The sequence below is a fragment of the Sphaerodactylus townsendi genome, linkage group LG04 (assembly GCF_021028975.2).
Source record: "Sphaerodactylus townsendi isolate TG3544 linkage group LG04, MPM_Stown_v2.3, whole genome shotgun sequence".
In the NCBI taxonomy this organism is placed as follows: domain Eukaryota; kingdom Metazoa; phylum Chordata; class Lepidosauria; order Squamata; family Sphaerodactylidae; genus Sphaerodactylus; species Sphaerodactylus townsendi.
Genome location: NC_059428.1, coordinates 93,858,689 through 93,885,029, shown reverse-complemented (window position 1 = coordinate 93,885,029; position 26,341 = coordinate 93,858,689). Strand labels below are relative to the sequence as shown.

Genomic DNA, 26,341 nt, shown 5'->3' with positions numbered 1-26,341 from the left:
GAGCACCCATCCTCCCTCTAGGCATGGTGAAGGTAAGATGGAGAGAGACTGAGAAGAAGGCAGAAGGAAGTCCCTGAGAGTATCAGTCTAACATCAAAGGGATAGAGCCAGCATGATAGAGTAAAGGTGTCGATCCCTAGGTCCCTATCTACCCACTGGCTATCGAGTAAAACCCCCTCTGTGGGTCGAGGCAGGAAACAGCGTAAAGTCCTTCTCTTCCAACACAAAGTACATTGAAAGTAGATTGAAAGTGCATATGCAGAAAGGGCCTAAGCAGTACACTGGGTTCGGGACTATAATGCAGTGATAGTAAGGACTACTGCCTCAGGAAGAAAAACCTCTTGACGTCACTGGTACTATACATACTTCTGCATAACAATAACTGTGCTGGGTCAGACCAAAGACCAGCATTCTCTCCCCAATATTATTTAAATGTCACTTGGAAGCTCACAAGCAGAGAATGGGAGTTAGTCATGACAAGCATCCTGAAATTGAAGGTACAGAATGTTCAGTACAAGGGTTTCATTCTTAGCTACTACAGTTAACAGAAATAAATCCCATTAATTCTGCATTATGGTAAATACAAATGCATCCTTAATTATACATAGTATGAAGTATTTTTTCTCATCTGACTTGAATGTACTGCTGATATAACTTAACTCTACTCTAGCATTCTGCGATAAAATAGTATTTGTCTTCCTTCACCATCTTCACATCAGTTATAATTTTCTAAACCACATATGCAGGAAAAATGTTGTTGATATTTAAAGTCAGTGCACATTCAGAGATAGAGGGTTACAAGATGGAACAGCTGTCAGACTTCTGCATATCCTTAGAAAACAGAACTGTTTTTGACATTTTTCCACAACTGGACTGAGAGTTTGTATGCTGATGTGTGGAGCTCGCATAATAATGACCACAGGCTCAACTTTCTTTGAAATTAACTTTGGCCACAGCCTGTTTTATTAAACCACCAAAGGAAGCTGGGCGAGCATAAGGGGCACATCTTAACTGCCAGGAAGCAAGCCTCTGAACCTGGCACCATCCCCAATCCCCATTGGGGAATTGGGACAGAAAGTTACTAGTTGCCACCTGAGCACATTACGTGACACTAATTTTGTAAAACTGAACAATCTATCAGAAGCCCAGGACCTCTTTCCTAGTTAGTCAGTTCAGATCATACCAGTGTAGATGTAAAGCTAGGATCCAGTTTTCTGATGTTTATCAACATACATCGGGATTACACTGAACCTTGCTTTCTATGACGTCCATATATTCAGTTTGGAGATATTCTCTAAAACTTCACATCCCATCTTCATTTTTACTACCTTGAATAATTTGATCAGTTCATTTCACTGCTCACCATCAATTACAGAGCATTTATGAGCATGTTAAATAGCACTAATCCTGATACAGATCCTATTCTAGTTCTATCCCCATATTTCAGCATTCTGGCATGAAGCAGAAAAACGCATAGTTCATCTCCCTCTGTATATTTCTTTTCAATAATCTTATATTATGCTGCGTTCCTATACCTTAAGAACACTCTAAACACAATAAACACAATAAACACAATAAACACTCTAAACACTCTAAACACAATAAAGAATAAGGTTTTCACTTTTAAAACTGTTTTATGGTCTGTTCCTAGACCAAGGATGGTTTTATAAATATTTTTATGCTATTCAATGGTCATTAGGCTGTTTTTAACATGGTTAATTTGTATTGATGTTATGGTATTGTGTTCACTTGTTAGCCATTATATATCTCCTAAGTCAGGGGTCTGCAACCTGCGGCTCTCCAGATGTTCATGGACTACAATTCCCATCAGCCCCTGCCACCATGGCCAATTGGCCATGAATACATTTCTAGAACTACATTAGTGACCAAACATAAAGTTTGAATACTGTGGACAACTCTATTCTATATAACAAAGTAATGGCAATCTGTCTTAACTGGCATAGATATCTGCTTAATGGACCTTAAGCATCATGAAACTGCTCTGGCCAAGTGCCCATCATAGTTTAGTTGAGTCCCTTGACAGTGCCTTGAGTCCCTTGACAGTGCAACAGGACAATGCCTGATCAAGAAGAAAAGAGTTTAGATTCTGGAAAAATGGAAGTTTAGATTCTGGAGTTTAGAATCTGGAAAAATGGAAGAGGGAAGGAGACAGAGCAGGAAGTTGGCTGGACCACCTTAAGAATAAAGAATCTCTCTCTTTTCTCTAGGAAACTGATATGGGTTAGCAGATTTGAAGTGCTGTAGAAAGGCCTTTCTGCCTCCCCCAATACTTTACTTGCACATAATACAAATACTGCAAAAAATTACCCACAGGTCTCTAATGCTCTCTCTTCCAAACAATTTCTCACCACTCTATAATAAGTGAATCACCCTTCAAGACTTCACCTTTCCCCAACTGTGTGTCCATTGAACTAAATAGATCAGGAAGATCAGTGATACAGAAGGAACAGATCATCTCGCTAGGAAAGAAAGAACAGTTGACTTGTCTGTAATTTCAGAGAAGAGTACTAAGCAGCTGCAACTTTCCCCCAATACAATCTTCCTTCTCCCAGTTGCTATTAGTCCTGAGAGGAAGAAATGAGAGGTAATATCACACATTCACATGTAAAGAAAGTCAGTGTCTTTTTGAAAGCAAAAACAAAGTGCATGGATCATGAAGTCTAAATCCTGCCCTATCCTACATTTCAATCCAGATAGACTTATGGGGTTGCAACCTCCTGTCCACATTTGCTGAATGGAGCACAGGAGCAAAATGGGATTGTGTAATGCCCTGGGAATTCCCCCAATCACTATGGTTTTACCATAGAGATCTGGAAAATTCCTAGAGCATCACATGAAGCCATTTCCCCAACTCTCCACCCACAATTGTTCCCGTCCTCCAATACCTTGCTACTGATAACCTTCCACTCCAGTGCTTAAAGATGTTTTTTTTCCTAGTCTAACTTCCAATAGAGCTGGGTTGGGGGAAGAAATAGAGCAAGTAAAGGCAGAGCAGGAGTTGGGTGCCCTTGCCTATGCCCTCTAAATACTTCACCACATCTAATTTGAGCATCTCTTTCCCTAGACAATTCCGACAGCTGGTAGCTTCCTATCTATCCCTTCTCCCATGCCTTATATTACCAGAAGATATATTAAGCAAAACATTTATTGAGAATTCAGGTTGAAAATAAAAATGGGATGTGAAGAAATTAATTTTCTTGTGTCTTACCTCCCTTGAAAGGCCAGTGGATTGAAATCTTTTCCCAGTGTAATGCAACAGTCTGGTTCACGGACGCTGTTTGGATAGGTTTTTTGTGGCTCTCCCTGAACAGCCATCATTTCCTTCAGCAGCTTCAGCTCACGGAAGTTGTTGGAAATCGGTTCCACTGCCATGTCTCCAAGCAAATCCATGTGGTGAGGGACTGAAGCCTGTGTCAGCTCCATATCTAATTTTCTAGATATTGCACTGTCATCTTTGTTATCCAGATACATTACTCTATCACTTGATAGAGTCTCTCTTCTTGCCTGAAAGATGCAAATCAAAGGAGTCAATAAGAACAAAATTTATATGTCTACAAGTACAGAATTCCATATTTCGCCTGAACTCATGGAGCTACTTTACATCGTAGTGCCACGAAGCTCAACATGAAGGACCCACCTTCCTGAACCAGCCCAAGCGGCCTCCAGGGCAGGCCAGCTGTGCCAGGCCAGGGGAGGTAAGGGGAGGCCAGCTGCAGATGTGCCAAAGCCTCCTCCTCCTCCATCAAAGCGGAAAAGTTGTGCCAGGCTGGGAAAGCCCGAAGGGGGCTGCTACGGCGGGTGGCAGAGACTCCTTAAAAGTGAAGTGGGGTATAAAAACAACTCTTCTTCTTTTACCATGGTGTTTCAAGTGAATCCTAGAGTGCCCTGAAACACGATGTTCTGGTTATGGAGCCAGAAGTGAAATTGCTGTTATCACTGGCCACCCCATCCAGTCTCCTTGGAATCCATTTACTATTTCTCATGCATTCTTATTTGAAGCTTCCTCATTTTACTCACCTCATTAAAGTTCTTGACCCTATTAACTACAGTCATTGGAACATACCCAAGTTAATACAGAAGTGCCGTAATCACTGCCCCAAACCATATTTGCACAAGCATATTACTAATTTGTAGTTTCAGGTGTGTAGCCATAATGTCCATATTAGCAGACCAAAATTCAAGTCCATTTGTACCTCTGAACCATCGTATCCAGAGGTGGGATCCAACCAGTTCTCACCACTTCTCTGGAAGCGGTTACTAATTTTTTCTGAGTGCTGAGAAGGGGTTACTAAAGCAACCTCCCTTCCCAATAGGGACTGGAGGTGCGTGTGTGTGGTGGCACCACTGTTTGACTCCCACCACCATTGGAACCTGTAATTAAAATTTTTGGATCCCACCACTGGTCATATCAGATATCTGACAAAGCTTATGCCATGGAAATTGTTGGTCTCTAAGTTGCTACTGGACTACTAATGTGTAGTATCATACTACTCTGGAAAACATGAAATACTATGTATTAGAATTTGTCTTTTCACCTTCCATACAGTGTTTCAATCAGTAATGTTATCAAGCATCGTGACCATTTAAAAAACCAAACCAGTATACACTGACCTCTTGTGGCAAATATACAGAGCTGTTCAAACTGATATTTTAGGTAAAGGGTTTATGTAAAATGTATCTGTCTATACCATGTTCCATTATTTTAATGCAGTTCTGTCATGCTACATAGTGCTATATACAGCAGCACAATCAAGATGTGTCTTTGCTTTAAGAAGTCTATAATTTAAACGTATACTTGCTGTGAGGAAAAGAGGTGTATATATGTGTGTGTATTTGTATATTTCTCAATTAGACTAGTGCATGTTAAAATGTACTATTAGTATGGTCTGTATGTTCTGAATTTTGGTCATTATAACTAAATTGGCCATTAGTTGAGAAGATAACCCTTTCACAAAATGAAATCCTAAATCAAATTATACACTTTCAAGCCCAACACCTTCAATGAAAGCTATAACTGTTTAGGATAGCACTGCTAAATAACTAGCACTGTTTTAGAAACCCAAGTTGAGTACAAACATCCAGAAGAAAAGTAACTCATATAAACACCACTTGTTAATTACACTTTTAACTGATTCTGTCAGTATCAGCAGTTGGAGCCATAGGACAGTTAGGCTTTGTGAAGACTGTGGCCCAAAATCTAGCTCTAGTGTTATTATTTTAAAAGTTGAGCAGAGCCAGTAGTGGATGCACAGACATCTCAACAGATCAAGCTGTTGGGGCCAATAAGCTGTTGCGGGGATTGCTGCATTTCTGGAACCCGATATAGTCCTACATGTCTTCGCTGAATAAATGCTGCAATGGGAAGGTTGAAACCCCAATGAAAAGGTGCAGTTTATTTTTAAACTTGGTTTTAACTATATTTAATTTCCAGTGGGGAATCGCCCTTTGTGAGCTTTTTAACAATGTATCCTTGAATAACTCAATTTGCTCAGGCTACAATTTGGGGTGAGCCTTTCTCTTTGGAATGTTATTGATAAGAACAGCCCATTTCACAGTGCCATTTTGTTTTTATCCAACTAGAACAACCACCCGCAGTTAGGAACTGGGAGAGAAATTAAGCCTTCCATCATAGGACAATACATTCAATACACCAAATTAGGAGGGCTTGCTTCACAATTAGTGTATTCCCCCACCCCCCGCTATGAGTATACACTTGTCAAGCTACCAATGCTGGACTGAGTTTAACGGCATAGCAGTGTTCAGGATCTTTCAGAAATGTTGGCATATGGTCATATCTGCTCTGTGTATCTAATACACCAAACAAAACTGAACAATGAAATCATAGAGGAACCAGGCATAGGGTTGTGCAAGAGCTCCCACACAGACACAGTCCTACAGAATGATGGCAAAAGGAACAGCTCCCTAGGATACAGCTTACAAGTGTATTGTTTGAGCTATTCAAAATATACACCCTACTCTGAATACCATATTGAAGATTATGAAGGATTGAAGAGACACAGCAGGACTAGACGCAAAAATAATCTCCTTTTCACTGTAACTCAACTGTATAACCAGATTTCATTCCTATTTTGAATGCATGAAAACACTTTAGATTATACAGGAGAAAGTAATATTTCTGTAAAGCTATAAAATAGTTTCAGTTAGAATGGTATGAGTTGTCATACAGAAATGTATTTTTTTCAAACACAATATATTTAGAAATATTACTACTGCTGACTGCTTCTATTACTGTGGTATGCTATGGAACTATGAAGAATACAAAAGTTACATATAGTAGCCCCAACAAGGGGACATCTGACTTCCTGCTCCAGGTGAAGCCTGTTCTTCATCTTGGACAGTGTTATCCGTTCTGCTCCCATCATTGGGCATTCTATCTTCTGATGTCCCAAGAAATCCCAACACAGGGCTCCGACTCTGACTTTTTAAGATCATGCCATTAATTAGCCAAGAGAAGATACCACAAGGTAGAAGCCTTCCTCTCTCCAGAATGAGGCACAGCAGCTCAAGCAAGAGTCTGAGATTGTCAAGATGCCCAGAAGACAGCAAGCCAACCTTAGAGAAAAAGGGCATAAAATCAAGCTCACTCCCCTATGGCCACCTTGCTCTTTTCCTGCGTAGCTACCATTGTGGCTAATATCACACTGGCAATTATATTTGTTGGATTATTTTATCTATTATTTTAAATGCTGTTTTAACCAAATGTTTTCATGTTTTCAAGTACTCCATCTTGGAGATCCTATTTGGGGAGAAAGGTCGCATAAAATATTTTAAATAAAAATAAACTTTAGTTTTGGGGAAGTTTTAATCTCAGAATGCAAGATTATAAAAGTCCACTGAACAAATGTTTCTCAGAGAAATTACACACACTGCCCCACCCCTCTCCATCCTTAAAATCTGATCATAAGGATTTCTAGAATTTAAAAAATTGACATAAATTAAAATCTTGGCCACTGTTAACCCAGCTTCTCAGACTGGTTGTGGTGGGTTTTCCTGGCTGTGTGGCCATGGTCTACAGAGATTCAGGAACAAGATCCACCAGACCATGGCCACACAGCCCGGAAATCCCACCACAACCGGTTGAATCCGGTCATGAAAGCCTTCAACAATACAGCTTCTAAGAGTTTTTTTTAGCTGATTATTATATGTAGAAATCTGGGTATTATTATGTTAGGGCTCATGAGGGTTTGTCCTGACTTTTGTTTTCAATTGAACGGTTTACTTTGGCTCTAATGCCTACTTACTCCTAATGCAATAATAATTTTTTTAAAAAAAACCCTCTTAGAAAGCAGGCTAAAGGAAGAGTGTTATCAATGCATGTTTTGCATGCAGAAGATCCCAGGTTCGATCCCCAGTATCTCTAGTTAAGAAAATTGGGTAGTAGATGGTATGAAAGACCTCTGCCTGAGACCATGGCCAGCTTCTTCTAGTCAGAATGGACAGTACATACTTTGATCTGTTCCCGGGCTGACATAATGCAGCAGCTTTATCTGTTCATGATGTGAGCATTCAAAGGGCATTTCTTCATCAAGAGTAATGCCAGGGATTAAGGGAACAGGTTTCCAGATATATAGGGTGGTGTTTCCAGACAGACCTCAGCCCTTCAGTAATCTTGTTTTCTAGAAAATCTACAAAATCAGCATCACCTGCCCAGCCCCTCATCTATTTTGCTTTCTGCTTCAAGCATCTAGGACAGGGGTCTGCTACCTGCGGCTCTCCAGATGTTCATGGACTACAATTCCCATCAGCCCCAGCCAGCATGGCCCTGATCTAGGACAACACAAAGAAGCAAAGACTTGGATGGGAGAAAACTCAGCAGCTTTTCAAACTGAGCAGAAATCTCTCAAAAATACATTGTAGAAGAACATGTTATTGTATCCAGACTGACACCTACAGATTATTGTTGTTCTGAAGTGTCAATCTTCCTTATGTCTAACCTGATAAACGGCAGGTATTTCAAGTTTGCAGCAGAGACTGCAGCATAATAATGAGCAATAAAGGGTTTGTGTGGCACATTTTCAGCCCTCCAAAGGCTCCATTTTGTTCAAAGAAAAGAAAATGGTGAATAGGCTACTTATCCCTACTGAAGTCGCTGATGAATCTGCTTAGCATTCTGTTCTTACCCAAACAAATTTTTAATGACAACCTGAAACATGGGTCTGATTTTTTTCATTTCAGTCAAATCTCCAGATTCCAATCTTGATCCCACTGATGTATATATAGTGATCCAGTAGAGGGAATCTGGGCAGTTTGCTATGCAAGGATAAGAAAAAGTTGCATCTACTGAAGTGTAATAACCCTCTCCTCCTTTGCCAAAGCCCTGTCTTTCTCTCATTAAAAATGTGGTGGAACCACTATTGCAACCCACAAATCAGGGTGCAATCCTCTTGTGAACCCAAACATATATGAATACTTTAGGACTATTTGATATGCAGCCAGAATTATGTTGTTTTGCTGTTAATATGGAGTTTTCCTACTGAATTTCTAAGCACTTTATTCCCTAGGGCACTGAGAATAGTGCCTTGCTTTATCTTGCCTTGCACATTCAGATATAATTTTCTGCTTCCAGGAAATAAAGTCCAGCTATGTGTTAATACTATATGTGTGATATCATTTGGTGATAATTAAGCAGAGCCAAAAGCATAAATCTGTGCTATGCGCTTGTAACTGTGCATGAACATCATTTGTCACTGAGACTAACAAGCTCAGCTCTTGAAGAAGAATCCAGTCACCACTGAAATGTATATTTTAAGAACGGCACACGGAAGTTAACTGCATTGCAGTTAAACCATGAGTCTCCAAGCAGATTTTTAAACAAGATGTTTTGCAGAGTAGAGTCAATTCTAAATGTCATCACTTCATGACAAGTAAAAATGCACAATAGTTGGCATGGTGAAGCTCTGGTGAAGATAAATCTGCATATTCTCCCTGAACACATTGCAAACTAGGCCCTTTCACACACATACATACAATCACCACACATAAATGCAATTATAAACATGCATACATGCTATATATTTCACAGAAACTGTCAGAGGAAATTATCATTCTTAATTCAATGTTAAATGCTAGCTATAATATTTAAAGCCCTTTGCAGACTAGAACCCATATCTCTTATAGACTGTCCCTTCTCATATGTTCCCAATTGCCAACTACATTCTTCTGGTGTCCTACTTTCTAGTTGCTCCCCCAGCATGAGAGTTTATTTCTATTCTATAGTATATCATTCCTGTTCTATATTGTGGAACAAGCTACTTGGAGAAGGGGAGGGGGAGGCCAACCTTAAAAACCCTCATTAATTAAAAAAAATGGCATGAATGTGGCTCCCAAAAACCTCTAAAGAGGTTTAAACTCTAGGAAAGGTGAGAAGGGAGAACTAATGTTGATGCATCCACCTTGTATATTGTGTGTGTGTGTTTAATTTTGTAATTGTAAGCTACCTTGGTCTGCAAAGGGAAAGGAGAATGGAAATACTTTAAATAAATAAAAAATGTGTTGAAGTATATGATGTTTACACAAGTTGGTGGGGGTGAGGAAAATTCCATTCAAAAATGACACAAGCCCCCTCCACTCCCTTCTCCTGCTTTCTGTTCTCTCTCCAGTTCTCACAAAATTAAAATCCATGTTTTGGTGTGTTCATGTTTGCAGTGAATGAACTTGACAGCTATGCCACTGATAATACTATTTGTTCTCATGATAAAGAGACCACTTTCACAGCAGCTATCACCTTCGTACTAATATGGGAATCTCACTCTGCAAAGGAACTAGCATATATATGTAGTAGTAAAAGTGTTTATGTTTGCAACTATAAGTGCTGGCTTTAATCCAGCGTTTTCCCAGATGGCTTGTTCCTCTCTGCACCACCCCATAATACAAGCTTTCCAGGCAAGGAAATCACTTCACCAGTATTTCTGTTTCCAGGCCTTGCTCATTTGACTGTGCAATACCCACCCAACCGTGCCGATTCTTCCAGAAGCTCAAAGAAAAGCAAAAGGAGCAAAGAAACAGTGGTGAGCTGGTTTTGAAAGCAGTAGTAAGAAGACCAGATCCAAATGATTGCTTTAACTCAGGAAGTCTGAGAAGCACTCATTAATGACACAAATGTGTACATTATTATTTTCAATATTCCATTAATGCCAGGGTTAATTTTGAAGGGGGAAGTCAAAATACGAAGTGACATTATCATCATGTACATTGCCACCTATGTGCTTCAAAAGAGGAAGAATGTCCAGATTTTTAAAGAGCAAAGGAGAAATTCAGTTCAAAAAGAACCATACTGCACTGCAAATAACTTCTGAGAGATTTTGAAAAGCACTTTGCTTGGTTTAGCCAGATGCGCTCAAAATAAGGCTCTTCAGAAAGATTCCATTTGGAGCTTCAGAGTCACTGCTCAAATGGTTGGTTGAACCACTTCATCCCACTAGAAATGCTTCTATAGCAACTAACCAAGTTAAAATTAACGAACCAAAATGCCAGTGTAACAATAGCACAGTGCATTGTGTGTGTGACCAACAGACAGCAGATGACATCACATAAACCCCTACAAATCTTCAAAAATGTTTCACTCCCATTGTTCCACAGAGCTAATTCCATCTACATAACATGAATGCCCCCTCACTTTCCAGTACATGGTTTGGGAAATGGCCATAGGACACAACAGATTCCTTAAGGCTGCCAGGCATGGCCTGACAATTGGCAGGTGTTGGGGGAGGTAAAGCAGCATTCACTCCTTACAGATTACATGTAAGACCCAGCAAATATTGTATGCAACTTAGAGAGTAATTAATTTTAGCCACACCTGGGATAAGTGTGTGTGTATGTGTTACCTAAGGAGGCTCTAGTAATCAGAAACAAAATCTGTCCAAAAGAATAAAATCAATGAATGATGAAAAACTTGCTTGACAAAAAGCTTTGATAGTACAGAGGCGATGAAACATTTTTGGCTGACCATAGCTCTCAGCTGACTGACTTGGGACTTAAATAAAACTGCCAAAGATTTTAATTAGTTTTCTCAGTCAGACAAGAGAGTAGTCTGGGTAACAACTGGATACTGAAACGGCTTCATGAAAGCTAGTTTGTCTTGCGTTCATATCCGCCTCACTCATCCATGCATTCATTGGCCCATTTTGCATGGAACACTTATGTTGAGCCTGTCTCTGAGCAGTGGGATCGTAGTGGGTTCTCCTCGTATTTCTCTGCTTATGTGCAAGGAGGCAGCCCACACCATGAAGCACAGTTTGTTTGCTGAACTCTGCTGGGTCTCTGTTTCTCCTGGTTCTCTTAACTCTGTCCATCAATAGCCTTAAAGGCATAGAGATAATATTCTCCTACACACACTCTTTCTCACCGGCTGCCACCATCACAAAAGAAGAGAGAGACTTGTTTTAAAACAGAGTCTTGCCTGAAATAAAGTTTTAAAAGTCCTCTTAGCCATCAGGGAAGGCAGAAGCAGATCAGGGGAGGTAAGGTGGAGCCCAAAAGATGCCTGCTTGTGCTGTTCCTTGCAAAAGTATTTTTTGTTGTTACTCTGTATCGAAAGATCGATCTCTCAGTCTTTCAATATGTGCACTTTAGGCTGATTTTGAATGCCGCAATTGCTCCTCTGTTGGCACGGGGAATGCCCCAATGCAATTGAGAGTTTTGAACAGCCCTTGGTGCTGTAGCATGGCTGCCACGTTTCTGCCCCAGAGCCGCCCCACGGCAATAGCTTTGCTCCACAAATTTCCTGAACCACAAAGGTTGCGGTCCTTTTGAAATGCCCCTTTTTTACTCCAGAGGCTTCCACCAGTGAGCAAAACTCCTCCTTAGCATAAATGGGGCCAGTTTTCCTGCCTTGCTGCTCTGGCCCACTGCACCAACAAACAGGCATTGAGAAGCGATGCCCTCCTCCCCCCCCCCCTTTTGCAGTGAAAAAACCCAGAGGGAGAAACCTTGATTTTTATAAAGGAGGGAGAAACCTTGGACAGAAAAGCAGCATGTGCTGGTGCCATGAACGGAAGTGTGGTGATTCGCTCACACACGCAAGGATTTCAGATTTACATTTTAGACAGAGGGCAGTGGTCCCATTGCACATGCAAGGATTTTAGATGGGGGGCGATGGCACCAATTCTCAGTGCCTGTTTTCTGTTCAAAACTAAAATAGTGAAAGTGAATGGGGAGAATGGGGTGAAATTCAGCAAACTTGAACACAGGAAACAGAGGCTACCCACACATGCATGAAAGAGACTATAGAAGAGCTCGCAGTGCTTAAGCGATGCTTATGGGAAAGCCCCAGGCTTGTGGGGAAACATTCAGGGCTTCCAGCACCAGCCCTGACTCGAACAAAGGAAATAGCCAGGAAGCAGTGGGGAACTACAAGCAGGGTGAGAAGCCCTGCAGCAGGTACACACCCCAGCTCAGCCACGGAGAATTTAGAAAGTGCAAAATCAACCTTAGAGATGCGTGAAAGAGCCGGCAGCATGGAGGGGGAAGCCAGAGGAAGGCTCCAGGGCACATGGCAACTAAGGCTGTGCTGTGCTGGGGCTGTGCTGGTGGAGGAGATACTGAATACAGACCTTAGACAGAGATGAGATGGGATTTTCCACTATTATACACATGAGAGATCAATCTATCGGTCTCTTAATCAGCGCACTTAGGGAAGCAGGAAGGAGCCGACAGCATGGGGGTGGGGGGTGAAGGGAAGATGTGCAAAGTGCTGCAAGGGAGTAGGAAGCTGGCCATGGGTGGAGGGAAGAGGTCTGGGGCAAAGCTGTGCCCACTGGCAAATCTGTCTTGCTCTGGCAGCAAAACAAGATTTAAATCATGCTGCAAGTGGTTTCACTTCCCACAAAGAGAGTGGAAAGTGAAAGAGGGGCTCCAGAAATTACATCCATACAAGAAATCTTGCTGCAGCAAACATGAGCCTCCACTACACAGCAAAGATTTTGTGCATAGTGAGCCATTATATTCCACCAAAACTACCTCCTTCAACAAGACCAAACTATCACATGCAAAGTCATCCAGAACAGCAAGCATTCCCTGCCAACATAAGCTCAGACAAAAGCAGATTGTTCACTGGCACATTCACTTCATATCTGTTTTTCACTGTACCATTTCCTAGTTTTAATCTGCCATGAAAAACAATTTGTAGCAGAAAACTGTATTTTCATTATTAAATATACAGTAGTCAGTAAGCATGACATTGTAAAGCAAACTATCTTGGGGGGAAATATACAGATTTTTAATTTTTTTAATTATCCTAAACATTCTTTAAATGCCTTTTAAATTCAGTACTGGCTTCCTGTGTAGGTGATTGATTGCTCAAAACTAATATACTAAGAATTTATTCTTTTAACCAAAGTCAATAGTATTAGATTATAAATATGGTAAACTTTAGCTTTGGGGTTCACATTTTAAATGCAAATATTTATACAAAATTAAGAGGTTACCATTAAAATTCATGGGGGGATATTAACACAAAACTGTTTATAAGCATATTTGCCTAGAAGTACATTCCATTAAAACAATGGAAGCATACTTCCAAATAAATGTGTTCAGTGTATGAGGGCCACTTTACAACATCTGGTTTTTTCGCAAAGATTATTTCCCCCCAACCAATGATGGAAAGAAATATTTTTTTCCCCACTTCCCCACAGCATTGTGGTGCATTTGGATTTTCTTAGACTTTTCTCCAATCTTTTCCAACATGCTGTGCTGCAGTCTTGAGAAAGGTAAAGTTGGGATGGCTGCTGTAAACAGCGGAAAGGCCACATTTTCCTGGACGTGCAAACACAACAGTCATTGTATTGTCGAAGGCTTTCACGGCCGGAATCACTTGGGTGCTGTGTGGTTTCCAGGCTGTATGGCCGTGTTCTAGCAGCATTCTCTCCTGACGTTTCGCCTGCGTCTGTGGCTGGCATCTTCAGAGATCCTCTGAAGATGCCAGCCACAGATGCAGGCAAAACATCAGGAGAGAATGCAGCTAGAACACGGCCATACAGCCCGGAAACCACACAGCACCCACACAACAGTCATTTTCACTTTCCCAGTCCTACATACCATCATGGCTTTTTGTCTGCTTGTTGAAATTTTAATAATAGCTGATATAACAATATAATTACATATCACTGTATTGATTACTGTGTGTTGTTGTTGTTGTTTTTTTAAAAAGAAAGATCCTCAGTGCAGGGGGTTCACCACCGTAGGACATGGGAGGGGAGTTGTGGGAAAACTCACTATCTGGTAACTTCATTACAGCTATTTTACATCAGCAGCAGGGCTTCCACACAAAAAACTTTGCTGTACTAGATTTGTTAGCCTGTAGATTTCTCAGGCAGAAACCCAATTTTCTAAAAAGTAAGATGCTATTTTGCCATACCTACATCTGGCAATCTGTGCATTGTACAAATATGAGAACCAGGAAGCCAGAATTGGTTGGTGTTTCTTGTTGAATGCGTGGTAAACAGGGAAAACCACATTTGTATCTTTGTAGCGTATGAGATAATCCTTAATCTCTATCATGGAGACTATCAAAAATTGAGAAAGAACTGTCTTGTGATTACAAATCTAGTCTCTTGCTCACAAAGACCACTCCTTGAGATGTCACCTTAGAGATATCATTGTTAGGCGTGGCGGCTGGGTTCACCCCTATAAAATGTGTATGCAGTTTCAGTCTGTTGAATTTACTCCATATAAATCAATGAGGTTATTTGTAGACAGAGTTGTGAGAAGGTCAAAACCTCTACTCAGTTTGGTATTGCTAGCAGCACCTGTAACTTCAGAGTGTACTGAACTCACAAAAGCACAGTCTGAGGCATTATGTAGTTTGTTTTCACTATTCACTTTGCAGATTCATAATGTAGTACTCCTGTGCCCTATATTACATATAACTTGAAATATACTTTAAACACAAGTTTAACATTAACCAGATGCGATTTCTAAAAGAGCACAATTCCCACTTCTCCATGTTCAATTAAAAGTGTAGTATACTGCAGCAGGAATTCCACCATCAACAGGTAGTTTGTATGCAAATCAAAGGCCAACATATGGCCTGAGATACATTAAGCCTATGATTTGACTGGAAGTTCGTGTTTTTACTTTGTATAATCAAATCTCCAAAAGAAATAAAATAATTGTCTATATTACCCATCCAAGACACTATATAATTCAATAAACAGTTCCACAATGATTTTTTTTAAAAAAAATCAAAACTGGGAATTCAGAAAAACTTGTCGATTGTGAAAATAGTCTACGGCAACTGCTGATTTTTTTAAAAAAAACCTCTGGTGGTGCTTTCAGGGAAATAGCAGCTGATGAAGAAAAGTCCACAAAAAGTTGCATTGGATGTTCCATTGCTAGTACAAATGCATCTACATCTTCAGTACTAATAGCGGTGTGTCGGGGATTGTATCTAGGTGATTGAGATTGTAATCTCATTGTAATTGCTACAAGATATATGTAACCACTGCCATTCTGTGGCATTCTTTCCTTGATCTTTACTTTGTGGTTTCACACTCTGAGTAGATAACTAGCCTTTCCCCTGACACTTTGGTCTCATGAGAACTGGTATTGTTTCCTTGTGGGGGCAGGATGCCAAGTGGCTCTCTATCTCTATCTGTTCCCATCCTTGGGGCGCCTGAGCTGCCAAGTAACTCTTTCTCACATTTCTTGGGAAATTGAGAGGGGGGACTAACATAGTTCACATTCAAAGAATGAGTATTTGTAATTAGTGAGGCACATAGGGTGTGGGTGGGGAGACACTAGGAAAATCTCCTGGAGATTAATCTTGTTCCCTGCCACTGCCAGCACTTTGAACGACAGTTGTGGGGGTGGGAAATGAAGTGACATGGCATCTCTATGATTTAACAAAAGAGTTTTGGGTGAATTCTAGGGAGTTGCCCCAACATAATGATGTCACTTGTTTCACTGCAAAAGCAGCATGCCTTACCCCAGCTCCAATTTCTGCTGATGGGCAGCTGGCACTCCTACAGCAAGTTGGTTAAGACATCCCGATCAGCTCAGATCAAACTTACTTGGGGTTTTGTTGCATGTCTAACATGAGTGTCAACATGAGTATGAAGAACGAAATTTCTGTGGCACATGAACATGTTTCTCAGTTAGATTGCAAATATTGGAAGTATGATGGAAATATTCCCAGCAGTAAACCTCAGGATTCAATGCTCAGTATATAAGGCAGGTATAAACATAAATAGTACAGATTACACCTGGGGGAAAGTGGGGTTGGCAAGAGTGGGAGGGAACCAGCAACCTCATTAATTTTAGGCCCATTATCTAGAGTTGGGGAAAGTTTGGGGGAAATGAGCCTAAAGGGAGAGAGAAAAATAGCCTGATTAACTGCAGTTTCAATTTTTAGTTTACAAATGTTGCTGCCTGGAAATTCTCTCAAAGCATGACAGGATTACATGGATTTGGAAAGATTCTGAGACAAGGAAGTAAAGTCATTATGCAAAACTGCTGATGGTATGGATTAAAAAAAATTTTAAACCCTCTTTTTCACTTTTGAGTAACGATCAACAGTACTTCTCCTCACATTTTACAATCCACTTAAATTTAGTTAAAGCCCAGGGATATTTCAGTGCAACAAAACACTACAACAATGTCCGTCCAAAACATTACAATCAGCAATGAAGAGGCAGGGAAGAGGGAGAGAATGGCTCTACTATGTGAAATATATTTGTTAAACTTTCAGGGTTAACTCTCTGTTTTCTGCTGTTAACAAGATTTAACAACCATTTTTGGCACTCTGGCTCACAACAGTTTATGATGGAATAAATTTATTTAGTCACTGGTGGTGCCACTAGACTCCTATTTTATTTAACCTTTAATAAATAACTTTTAGCTAATGATTGTTGTCATGAGCCAGCCCCTGGGTACTTACCAGGACACAGAGGACTCTGAGGCAGAACCTGAGGACACAGGGCAGCCAGAGTTGGCTGCTCTGAGGAAAACCAGAGCCACCGCCCAGTCCTTCCCTGCCTGATGACATACAGGTGGAGGAGCCTGCAGATCCTCCTAGAGAACCCAGTGATGAGCCAGCTGTGCATAGGAGGCAGAAGCAGAGGGTGCTACTGCATAAGTGGAGAAGGAGTGCTAGTTTGTCAGCAAGATATGGGAGATTAGAAGTCTCTGTATCTGATGAGGACTAATTCCTTGCAGAATCCCAGCTCCATTGAACAAGGCTCTCTATATAAGCTTTGCTGTGAGCTTACTTCTGACTGGGTGCAACAAGTGTGTTACCTGTCACTGCCATATGCCTGGTACTTTGTTGATTCCCAGTCTGCCTTGACCTGTTGGACTGTGACCTGACCACGCTTGTGCTTGCTGCCCACTTTGCCCTGCGGGGTCTGACCTGGCCACGCCTCTGCTTGCTGCCCGCACAATTGTTTTATTTGACTTTTAACTCTAATTGACCTTTCATTAACTCTTTAACTCAGACTTCCCCCTCTTGGATGCATGTTGAGGCAGTTTGTGTGTGACAGCAAAGCTAAAAGCAATAGTGTAAGCAGTTTAGACTCTATCAACAGGCTGAACTCCTAGCAGAGTCACTCAAGGCCGAATTGTCACTGCTAACACTAGAAAAAACAGTTATGCTTGAAAAAGTTGAAGGCAGCAAGAAAGTTGGAAGACCCAGCATGAGATGGATTGACTTAAAACCAACCATGGCCCTCCATTTGCAAGACCTGAACAAGGCTGTTAACAACAGGACGTTTTGAAGGGCATTAAATCATGGGGCACTAATAATGCAATCCAGATGAGGGGAGCACAGAGGTGCCTGGGGACAGGCCCATGAAGGCAATGTCATGTTGCCCCCCACAGGGACTTCAGGTGGTGTGGAGAGTAATCTGAAAACTGTCCTGCTGCCTGAATTGCCCCATAATACGAACAAGCTTATGCCACACAAAAGTGCAGTGTAAATCTGAGGCCTTTGACAGCGGTGTTCCCATATGCCCCAGCCAACACACAAATCCCCATGCAGACATCCACTTGGATGCCAGCATTGCTCCACGGTGGTGCCCACTTCCAATTTTCACTGCCACAGAGCTATGGGATGCCTGGAAGCTGGTACCTTTGTCCTCCCCACTGGCAGGGGTGCCCCTTACACCAACAGAGGGGGCAAATGTATCAGTAGAGCCCAATGCCATTTCCACAGCCCATTCAGGGCCCACCCCAATTTGGATAGGGCTTCCCATACCCATACACAATCCAGACAATTTCTTGAGTTAAAAAAGAAGAGAAAAGCATACCATTTTAAAGTTTTTGTTCTGCCTTCGATCCATTTTTTGTACACTAAGTGCTGGAGTGTTGTTTTACTGACCCGAATTAATGTGGAGAAGCTTCTCTGAAGCTGTGGTTCACTAATATCTTATGAAGGGTATCAAACAACATAATTCAGTCTGATGTGGTAGTTCTGTGCTTCCATGACAATATTTACATATGGTGGCATCAAAAAATGGCAACAACACCACATGCAGTTTGAATGGTACAGTCCCACTTTATCACAACAGGATCATACTATTCTGCAGCATGCATCAATAAGACCAGTATTGCCCTCCAATTGCTCCCCATGACTTTAGATACATGATGTTACCCTGTTTCTAAACTTTGGTGGTATACTACTAACTTTAACTACTAATTTAAGCATACAAGGTTTTCTTCTCGCACATTATGAGTTAGCTCATCATTCAACTGCCTATGTAAGAAAAAAACCTCTTGCTTTTCAAGTGACACCAGATTTCAGTAATAATATGGTTGAGTTTGTAGTTCTTGATCTGTGATTGTCATTTTACAGAGGTAGTCATGAAGTATACACTCGGCTTCATCATTCATCCTCAGTTATCATCCACCCCAGAACATGGACACTGATGCCAGTCCCTAATTCTGTATAGGTAACAGTCAAAAGGGCTAATCTGGGATTGGCCAAAGTATTTGTTCCTATTTTAAGAACAGTTCCTCTATTTCATAACTAGGTATGTACAGTGGACCTAGAAGTGTTAGGAAAGGTCTGTGTCTTAACCTTGGTCTGAATCTCTGGACTTGTGTTTTTGGTTTATTCTTGGACTTATTCACTGTGAGTGCTGGAACTTTTGTGCTTGACTTTAGGAATGCAACTTTGACTGTGGAAACTGGACTATGTATGTGTGTGTGGGAACCATGACAAAAACCCAACATAATATACTGATGCCAGTTCCCGGTTCTATATAAGTAACAGCCAAAAGGGCTAATCTGGGATTGACCAAAGTGTTTGTTCCCATTCTAAATGCAGAGCCCTTTTCTGTCCCATTATTCATATCCTAGTACATGTAACATTTTGTAGGTTATGCCCACTTAAGTAGTAGAGGCCAGAAAGAATTTGTTTATTTTAGGTCACAGAACTGGGTTTCTGGTCTCCACTATGTTCATTCACAGCAAGATTCTACAGATAAAAGACATTTCCAAAAACCTTCTTTGAACATTTGATATTCAATATTCAGCAGTTATTATCCAATTACTTAAGTGTCCTACAGATATTCTATTTGATAGTTGGCACCTAATAACATTTGATTTCAACATCTGATACTTTGCATTTGCTAATTTCACAGTAGTTTACATTCAATTGTATTTACAGTCTGACTATACTGATAGATATATCGTAATGTTCAGATTCTTCTACCTTCCGGAAACACTTTCCACATGGCCAAGGAACCTGTGAATCAGTAATAGAAACTTCGTGTTGCAGAGGAATCTGGAATTCATCTTCTACAGCACACATGATTCTCACACAGTATTTCTGGCCTCATAACAACCCTTTATGAACAGACAGTGTATCCTGGAATACATCCAGCTTTCTCATGTGGCTGCACATTGTCTCGTTCAGCTGCCCTTTTCCATTGAGAAACCCCTGATATGTTTCCCTGAAGGCAATTTAAAACCCACTGGTATAGAAAGTATTGATAGTTGACATGCAACAGTATTCAATGTGTGCCAGTGTTTAATAACTAACATGTAACAGAATTTTAGCTTATACCAACAATTGCTATGACCGTAATAAAGACTGATTGATTGACCATTTATTACAATAACATTTAATAGATGTACTTGAGATCTGACTTGAGTTTATAGCAGGGCTTCCCATCTTGGCCAGGCCGTGGGCACTTTTAGAATTTTGAGAACAGGAAGTGGGCTAGGATTGTCAATTCCAGGTTGGGAAATTCTTGGAAATTTGGGGGTGGGTCCTTGGGAAGGGCAAGGATCACAGCAGGGTATAATGCTACAGAGTCCATCCTTCAAAGCACTTGTTTCCTCCAGGAAGCTCGATCACTGTATCCTGGACATGAGCTGTAATTCTGAGAGACCTCCATGATTCACTTGGAGGTTGGCAACTCTAAAGTGGGCACAACAAAATGGCAGCCATTGGGTTCTAGGGCAGTCACAAACGTTGGGAGATTAAAAGACGGACACCCTGTGCTAAAAGGTGATACCTCTCATGGTTCTTCTGAAGCACCTCCTGCACCACTGAAATCGAGGAAAGACAGAACTGATTATCTGCTAGGTGGAAGAGATGCTTTTGAGAAGGACACCAGGAAGCCCACCCACCCCTCCTTGCCAAAAGGGTGCCATAATGCCCAAGGCACCATATTGGAGTTCACTGGTTTTCGGAGTATTGTTTATTTAAACCTTTATACCCCATTTTTCTCCCCAATAGGACCCAAAGAAGTGTATGACATTATATCCTCCTAAATGTTATCCTCATAACAACCCTGTGAGGTAGGTTAGGCTGAGATACTGTGACTGGCTCAAGATTACTCAGTGAGCTTCCATGGCAGTGTGGGATCCCAGTGTGGGATCTGACATTCTAACAACTAATACCAGGCTGACATAGTGAAATGACTATTTGAAGCCAGTTGAATTAAAAACCATAGAGAGATGTCAATAAATCTAAAGATGTCTAATTTCACCATTTGAATTGGAAACACTTGGCAAATTCTAGATATTCATTTCAATTCAAGTTGATTCTAGCCTACATGGCTTCCATCTAGTTCACAATTCAAGGCCTTCCTTTTACATATAAATCATACATCTAGTGTTTACATTTATTCAGATGTATGTATCTTTTCCCATCTAAACAGTACTATCACTGGTTCACAGCAAAAATGCTTCAGTAATATTTGGTGGTTCAGTTGGAGGAAAGAAACCAGATTCCCAGTTTCTTTAGGAAACATGGTATCTGTAATCTACAGTAGCAAAATGTTTTCATGCAAGCTATTTCTAAACTCTGAAGAGAAGTGAGACACAGAGTAGTGTAGCCAAATGCATCTGGAGTGCAAGGTCCTCTGACCCTCATTTCCAGTTCTTATGTTTCCACTGTACTTCTGATATTTTGTCTGATTTATTTTAGGGATTTACTTTTTAAAATCTCTTTTAAAACTGAATGCTATCCTATAAAATTTGAAACAGTCTTTTCTGTAATTGCATAACTTTGCAATATATGTTTCTCCACCACTCCCAAGAATGACAATAGAGAAATACAAAACATATAACAGAAAAACATAAAAAGGATGACTCTAGTAGTAATAAGCTGTGCTAAAAATACATTCAGTCTCAAAACTTCTATGTCAAATTTCATGGCAGTCTGAAATGTCTCAGCTAATTAAAGCTCCAAAAAAGTTTTAGATGTGCCATCAACCATAATGTTTAGTACAGTAAGACAGCATACATAGTCTAACTCAAGCAAATTGCCATGGAAGTCTAAAAGCCAGACACTAAAGTGCATAATGCTCCACAAACATATTATATGCACATTGTTAAAAAAAACTTTAAAAATGATCACCCCAGAGGATCTACTCATGCTTTTAAAAAGTATTTAAATAGTTGTTCAAGAATTTGATTGCAGTTGCCAGATAAATTTATATTTCTAGGGAAACCAACCCCCTCCCAGCTAATTACTATTGGTGCTATAAGAATAACAGATATATCAACAAAATTTCATTTGAAACACTGTCATTTACAAAAGAACATCAAAACAAACAAATAGGAAAGACAGCATATGCTTGAAAATTTTGCTTCAGAAGTAACAAACCATGCCTCTCAGTTACTTTCACAGCAGTTTCAGACTGCACATCTGAAAGAATCTATTCTCAATGCATTAAGCAATGCAATAATATTCCAATAATTTTTACCTGTTTCTGTAGATTTCTTGCAGTCTTCTTAAAATAGCAAAAGTAAACTGGATTGTATAAGAGCACTATCACATTCCCACAGATATTAAACTTGTTAGAAACTTTCCATACAAGATAAAGAGACTATGTGTAGGTGAAAAAAATAAATCACAGACCAATTGGACTTAGCATCTATAAATCTACATGTGCCCATTACATTCTCTGCATTAACCACACAAATGAAACAAGAATTCCTAGGTCTGCCATCATGTGATCAGAACTTAGAAGCTAGCACTCACTATTAGCTGTATCCAGTGCATTAATAAAGCTCCTTTTAATCCTCTCTCAGTTGTTACGAGGCTCAAAGACAGAACACACCAAACGAGGCGTTGCTGATTCTTTCAGGGGGGAAAGGCAGTCAAGTTTGATCTCTGATATTAAATGGTAAAAGTGTATAGAGGGCTGGACTTTTAATTTCTTTACTGTATCAATAAAAGTTTAAAGTTTGCTTCTGAAATAATTTACATACTAGAAAATAGAGCAATTATGGGAACTTCTGATTAGTAAGAATTTATGCTTTTCAGGTATCCATCTTCAAGTTTTAAGATTTTTTTCCCCCAGAGCATAAAGTAGTTGACAGCATTATTTGTATAGCTACCCTGTTTCCCCGAATATAAGACATCCCCTGAAAATAAGACGTAGTAGAGGTTTTGCTGAAGTGCGAAATATAAGGCATCCCCCGAAAGTAAGACGTAGCAAAGTTTTTGTTTGGAAGCATGCCCGACGAACAGAACACAGAAAAATAAGACATCCCCTGAAAATAAGACATAGTGCATCTTTGGGAGCAAAAATTAATATAAGACACTGTCTTATTTTTGGGGAAACACGGTATCAGAATCCAGCTCAAGAGAGTCCATTCTGCAACCCATAAATCCTGGGTTCACTTGACAGAATGAGAAGCTGAATTGAAGTAGATAGAAGGTAACGAAGTATTAAAGGCAACCAACTGCCTTCACCTCAGACAAATGGGCACAGGCTACCACCCCTTTATAGGGATGTGACTCAGTGGCACAGCATTGGCTTTGTATACATAAAGTCCCAGTTTCAATCCCTAGTATCTTCAGTGAAAACAGACAGGTAGTAGGAATGAGACCTACCTGTATATTCTGATAATCATCAGAAGCCTTGCTCTGACTGCCCCCACCTTCTGAAGCTAGCCTGAGAAAGGATCTTCTCGGTCACACAATCAAAACTTTGGAACTTCCTCCACAGGGAGATTCTCTGTCTCCTTTTATCAGTGTCTTTCGCCTGCAGATGAAGACAAGTTATGTTTCATCTGGCATATGTCCAATAACAATGACTGACCCTCCTTTTAAAGTTTTTTGCTTATGTGTTTTTAATTGAGTTATCTTATAATTTTGACTGCATTTTTTTAATAATTTAAATGTTTTGATGTTTCTTATGTTCCTGCTTTGATCAGGGGAAAGACTACATAAAAATGTTTCAAATAAATTAATGAAAGACCTCTCCTTGAAACCCTGGAAAGTCAGAATAGAGACAGTATCATCCTCGATAGACCAGTGGTCTGGCTCAGTATAAGCCAACACCTGCTGTTCATGTATCTGAGTGTATTTTTGAAGGTTCTGACCCTGAGTGTCCCTTTATCTTTATCTGTCATCTTTATTACAGTGAGGGTGGTTTGGTGAAGAACAAGGAGCCATCAGAGATGATGTTTGCTCTTCAAAGATCAGCCTCTCTATAAAATGGGTAAATGCTCTCTGGCTGAATTCCCACTGAAAATTTAATCTAGATACAACCAAGTTTCAAAAGAATCGGCGCCTTTTCATCCAGGTTCCAACATCCTCACTGCAGCATGTTTCTAGTGAAGACATCTAGGCCTGCCCCTTGGGGAGGTGCCTACTGTCAGGGGTGCAATTGTTAAGCTAGCAGCACCAAAATTTCATAGTATCTTTAGGAGACCCTCCTGATACCTTCCAGGTTTGGTGAAGTTTGGTTCATGGGGGCCAAAGTTATGGACCCTCAAATGTGTAGCCCCCATATCCTATTAGCTGCAATTGGAGTGGTTTTTTTAAAGGTGCATATACAAGCAGGTCCAGGAAAATCCCGTGATAAGGGGGGGAGCACCAGAAACGGGACTGATCTGTGTCCCATGGTTTGGCAGTGGGGAACTCGTGAGGAAACTTGGATATTTCAGGTGACTATTCCAGATTAATCACCAGTGGGAAATTGCCTATGTACTTAATTTCTGTGACCGTATAGGTTATGCAGATCATTTCACCTAAAGTTTGGGGCTGGATTATCTTGAGTTACCCTGTTTCTGCATTAAACTCTGAGTTCTTCCTGAGCCACTTTCAGTCTAATGATCATGTACAGGTCACCTTTCCATCCATTTCTTAATTCTACTGGGATGAGGGCTGCCATTTTTTCCCTTCAGTTTGTTAGTCTTCAGGACTGATTGGAATCCTACAATAGCCCGCCAGACTTACAGAAACTAAATTTGCCTTGAGTCTATGACATACCTTTATCCCTTGTTTCAGGGATAGACCATTTCAGGGTAGACCATTTTTCTCTACCAAGAAAACAAATCTGTCCTACCCATAACAGTATACATTCTCACAGTCTTTTCAGGGGGGATGAGAAGGGAGAGACAGAATGAATATTTCTAAGCAGATGTCTCCAAAACAGCAATAGCATTTTTCCAGCCCCTGAAAACATGAGAATTATTATTTATCTGCATTGATATTGCTGAGATCTGTCAGAAACGCTTCCGTTTAAGAGAGGTGGAGAGAAACGGCACACAGAACAGTTTATCAGTTTTAAGGACATAGTTTCTTCCTTATGAGAAGCATGCAAAGTGAGCAAAGTCAAGAGAAAACTTTGTCTGCATTCCTGACAGACTTTGAGAGCTATGCAATGAAGCAGAAGGGATAAAGCAGAGGGAGGGGGACCCTACTTTGGAGCTCTCTCATGCCTGCATTCCACATTAAAGAGCAGCAATTTCCAGGATGCTGGTATAACTGTGCATGTAAAAGCCACCCCATGATGTGATATGTGTATCAGTTGTTTGCCCCAGAATTTCTCCCAACTTCTATAGTGCACTACTCATCCTGGGTGACGTACTTGATTAGGACACCACACTTTGTCAGATCTATAATACATTTGTTAGTTTCCAATATGTCACAAGAGCCAGCATGGTGTAGTGGTTAAGAGCAGTAGAGTCTAATCTGGAGAAATGGATTTGATTCCCCACTCCTCCACATGAATAGCAGACTCTGCTGAACCCGATTTGCTTCCCCACTCCAACATTCCTTCTGGGTGACCTTGGGCTAGTTACAGTTCTTCAGAACAGCCCCACCTACCTTACAAGGTGTCTGTTGTCAGAAGAGGAAAAGAAAGGAGTTTGTAAGCTGCCTTGTTTCTCCTTACAAGAGAGAAAGGCAGGGTATAAATCCAAACTTCTCCTCTTCCTCTTTGTTTCGCTGCAACAGCATTTTTATTTTTCCTTATAGTGAAGTACTGCAATGATTCTTTTGAGGTCTTGCCCATACCTCATCTGTTTCTTACAATCTCCCACTCTAGGAGATTTATGGGAAGGCAGTTCCTACATCTATACTCTGTTCCACACAAACCTTCTTTGTTGTAGAATGTTCCGCCTGGGTCCTAGTGCCTACCTAGCCCTGCTTTCCCCATCCTTTTGAAATTTTGAAAGTAAAAAATACATTTTGGCATGAACGTTCCTATGTCAAAGAACCATGTTCAGTAAAGCACAAAGTAAAAGTTTTGACAAAGGCAATGCGTAAAAATCAGTGATAATTCTTATATTCATTCAGGACTATATTCTACTATGGAAGCATATCCTTTTCTCAACTGCTGCACCTCAAATGACCCAACTATCAACTTTATGTGAAACAGAGTATAGGTAATTGCAACACCTCCCACTCACTGAAGAAAGACAGAGGCCCAACAGGGAGGGAAACTTGTTGCTGGGGGTGGATCAGTGGTGGGATTCAGAAGGTTTGCACCACTTCAACAGCACGGGTTGTTAAAATGGTTCTTGTAAACAACCAGTTGTTAAATTATTTGAATCCCCACACTGGAACCGGTTGTTAAATTATTTGAATCCCACCACTGGGGTGGATGTATTTTGA

At 40.6% G+C, this 26,341-nt stretch overlaps 1 protein-coding gene across 2 annotated transcripts in view; it reads right to left on the bottom strand.

Annotated features, from left to right (window-relative positions):
• OCA2 (OCA2 melanosomal transmembrane protein) overlaps positions 1 to 23,424 on the bottom strand; it is a 215,456-nt gene extending 192,032 nt beyond the window's left edge. Inside the window, exons 1-2 of one of the 2 annotated variants that reach the window (XM_048495551.1) lie at positions 23,330 to 23,424; positions 3,230 to 3,525 (exon numbers count right to left, since the gene is read on the bottom strand). In XM_048495551.1, coding sequence (XP_048351508.1) covers positions 3,230 to 3,492 — 263 coding nt within the window. In that variant the 5' untranslated portion in view covers positions 3,493 to 3,525; positions 23,330 to 23,424. Of the gene's footprint in view, positions 1 to 3,229; positions 3,526 to 22,193; positions 22,450 to 23,329 lie in introns of those variants that run through there. The other variant, XM_048495550.1, reaches the window with a different exon arrangement.
• Between the last annotated feature and the right edge of the window lie 2,917 nt (positions 23,425 to 26,341).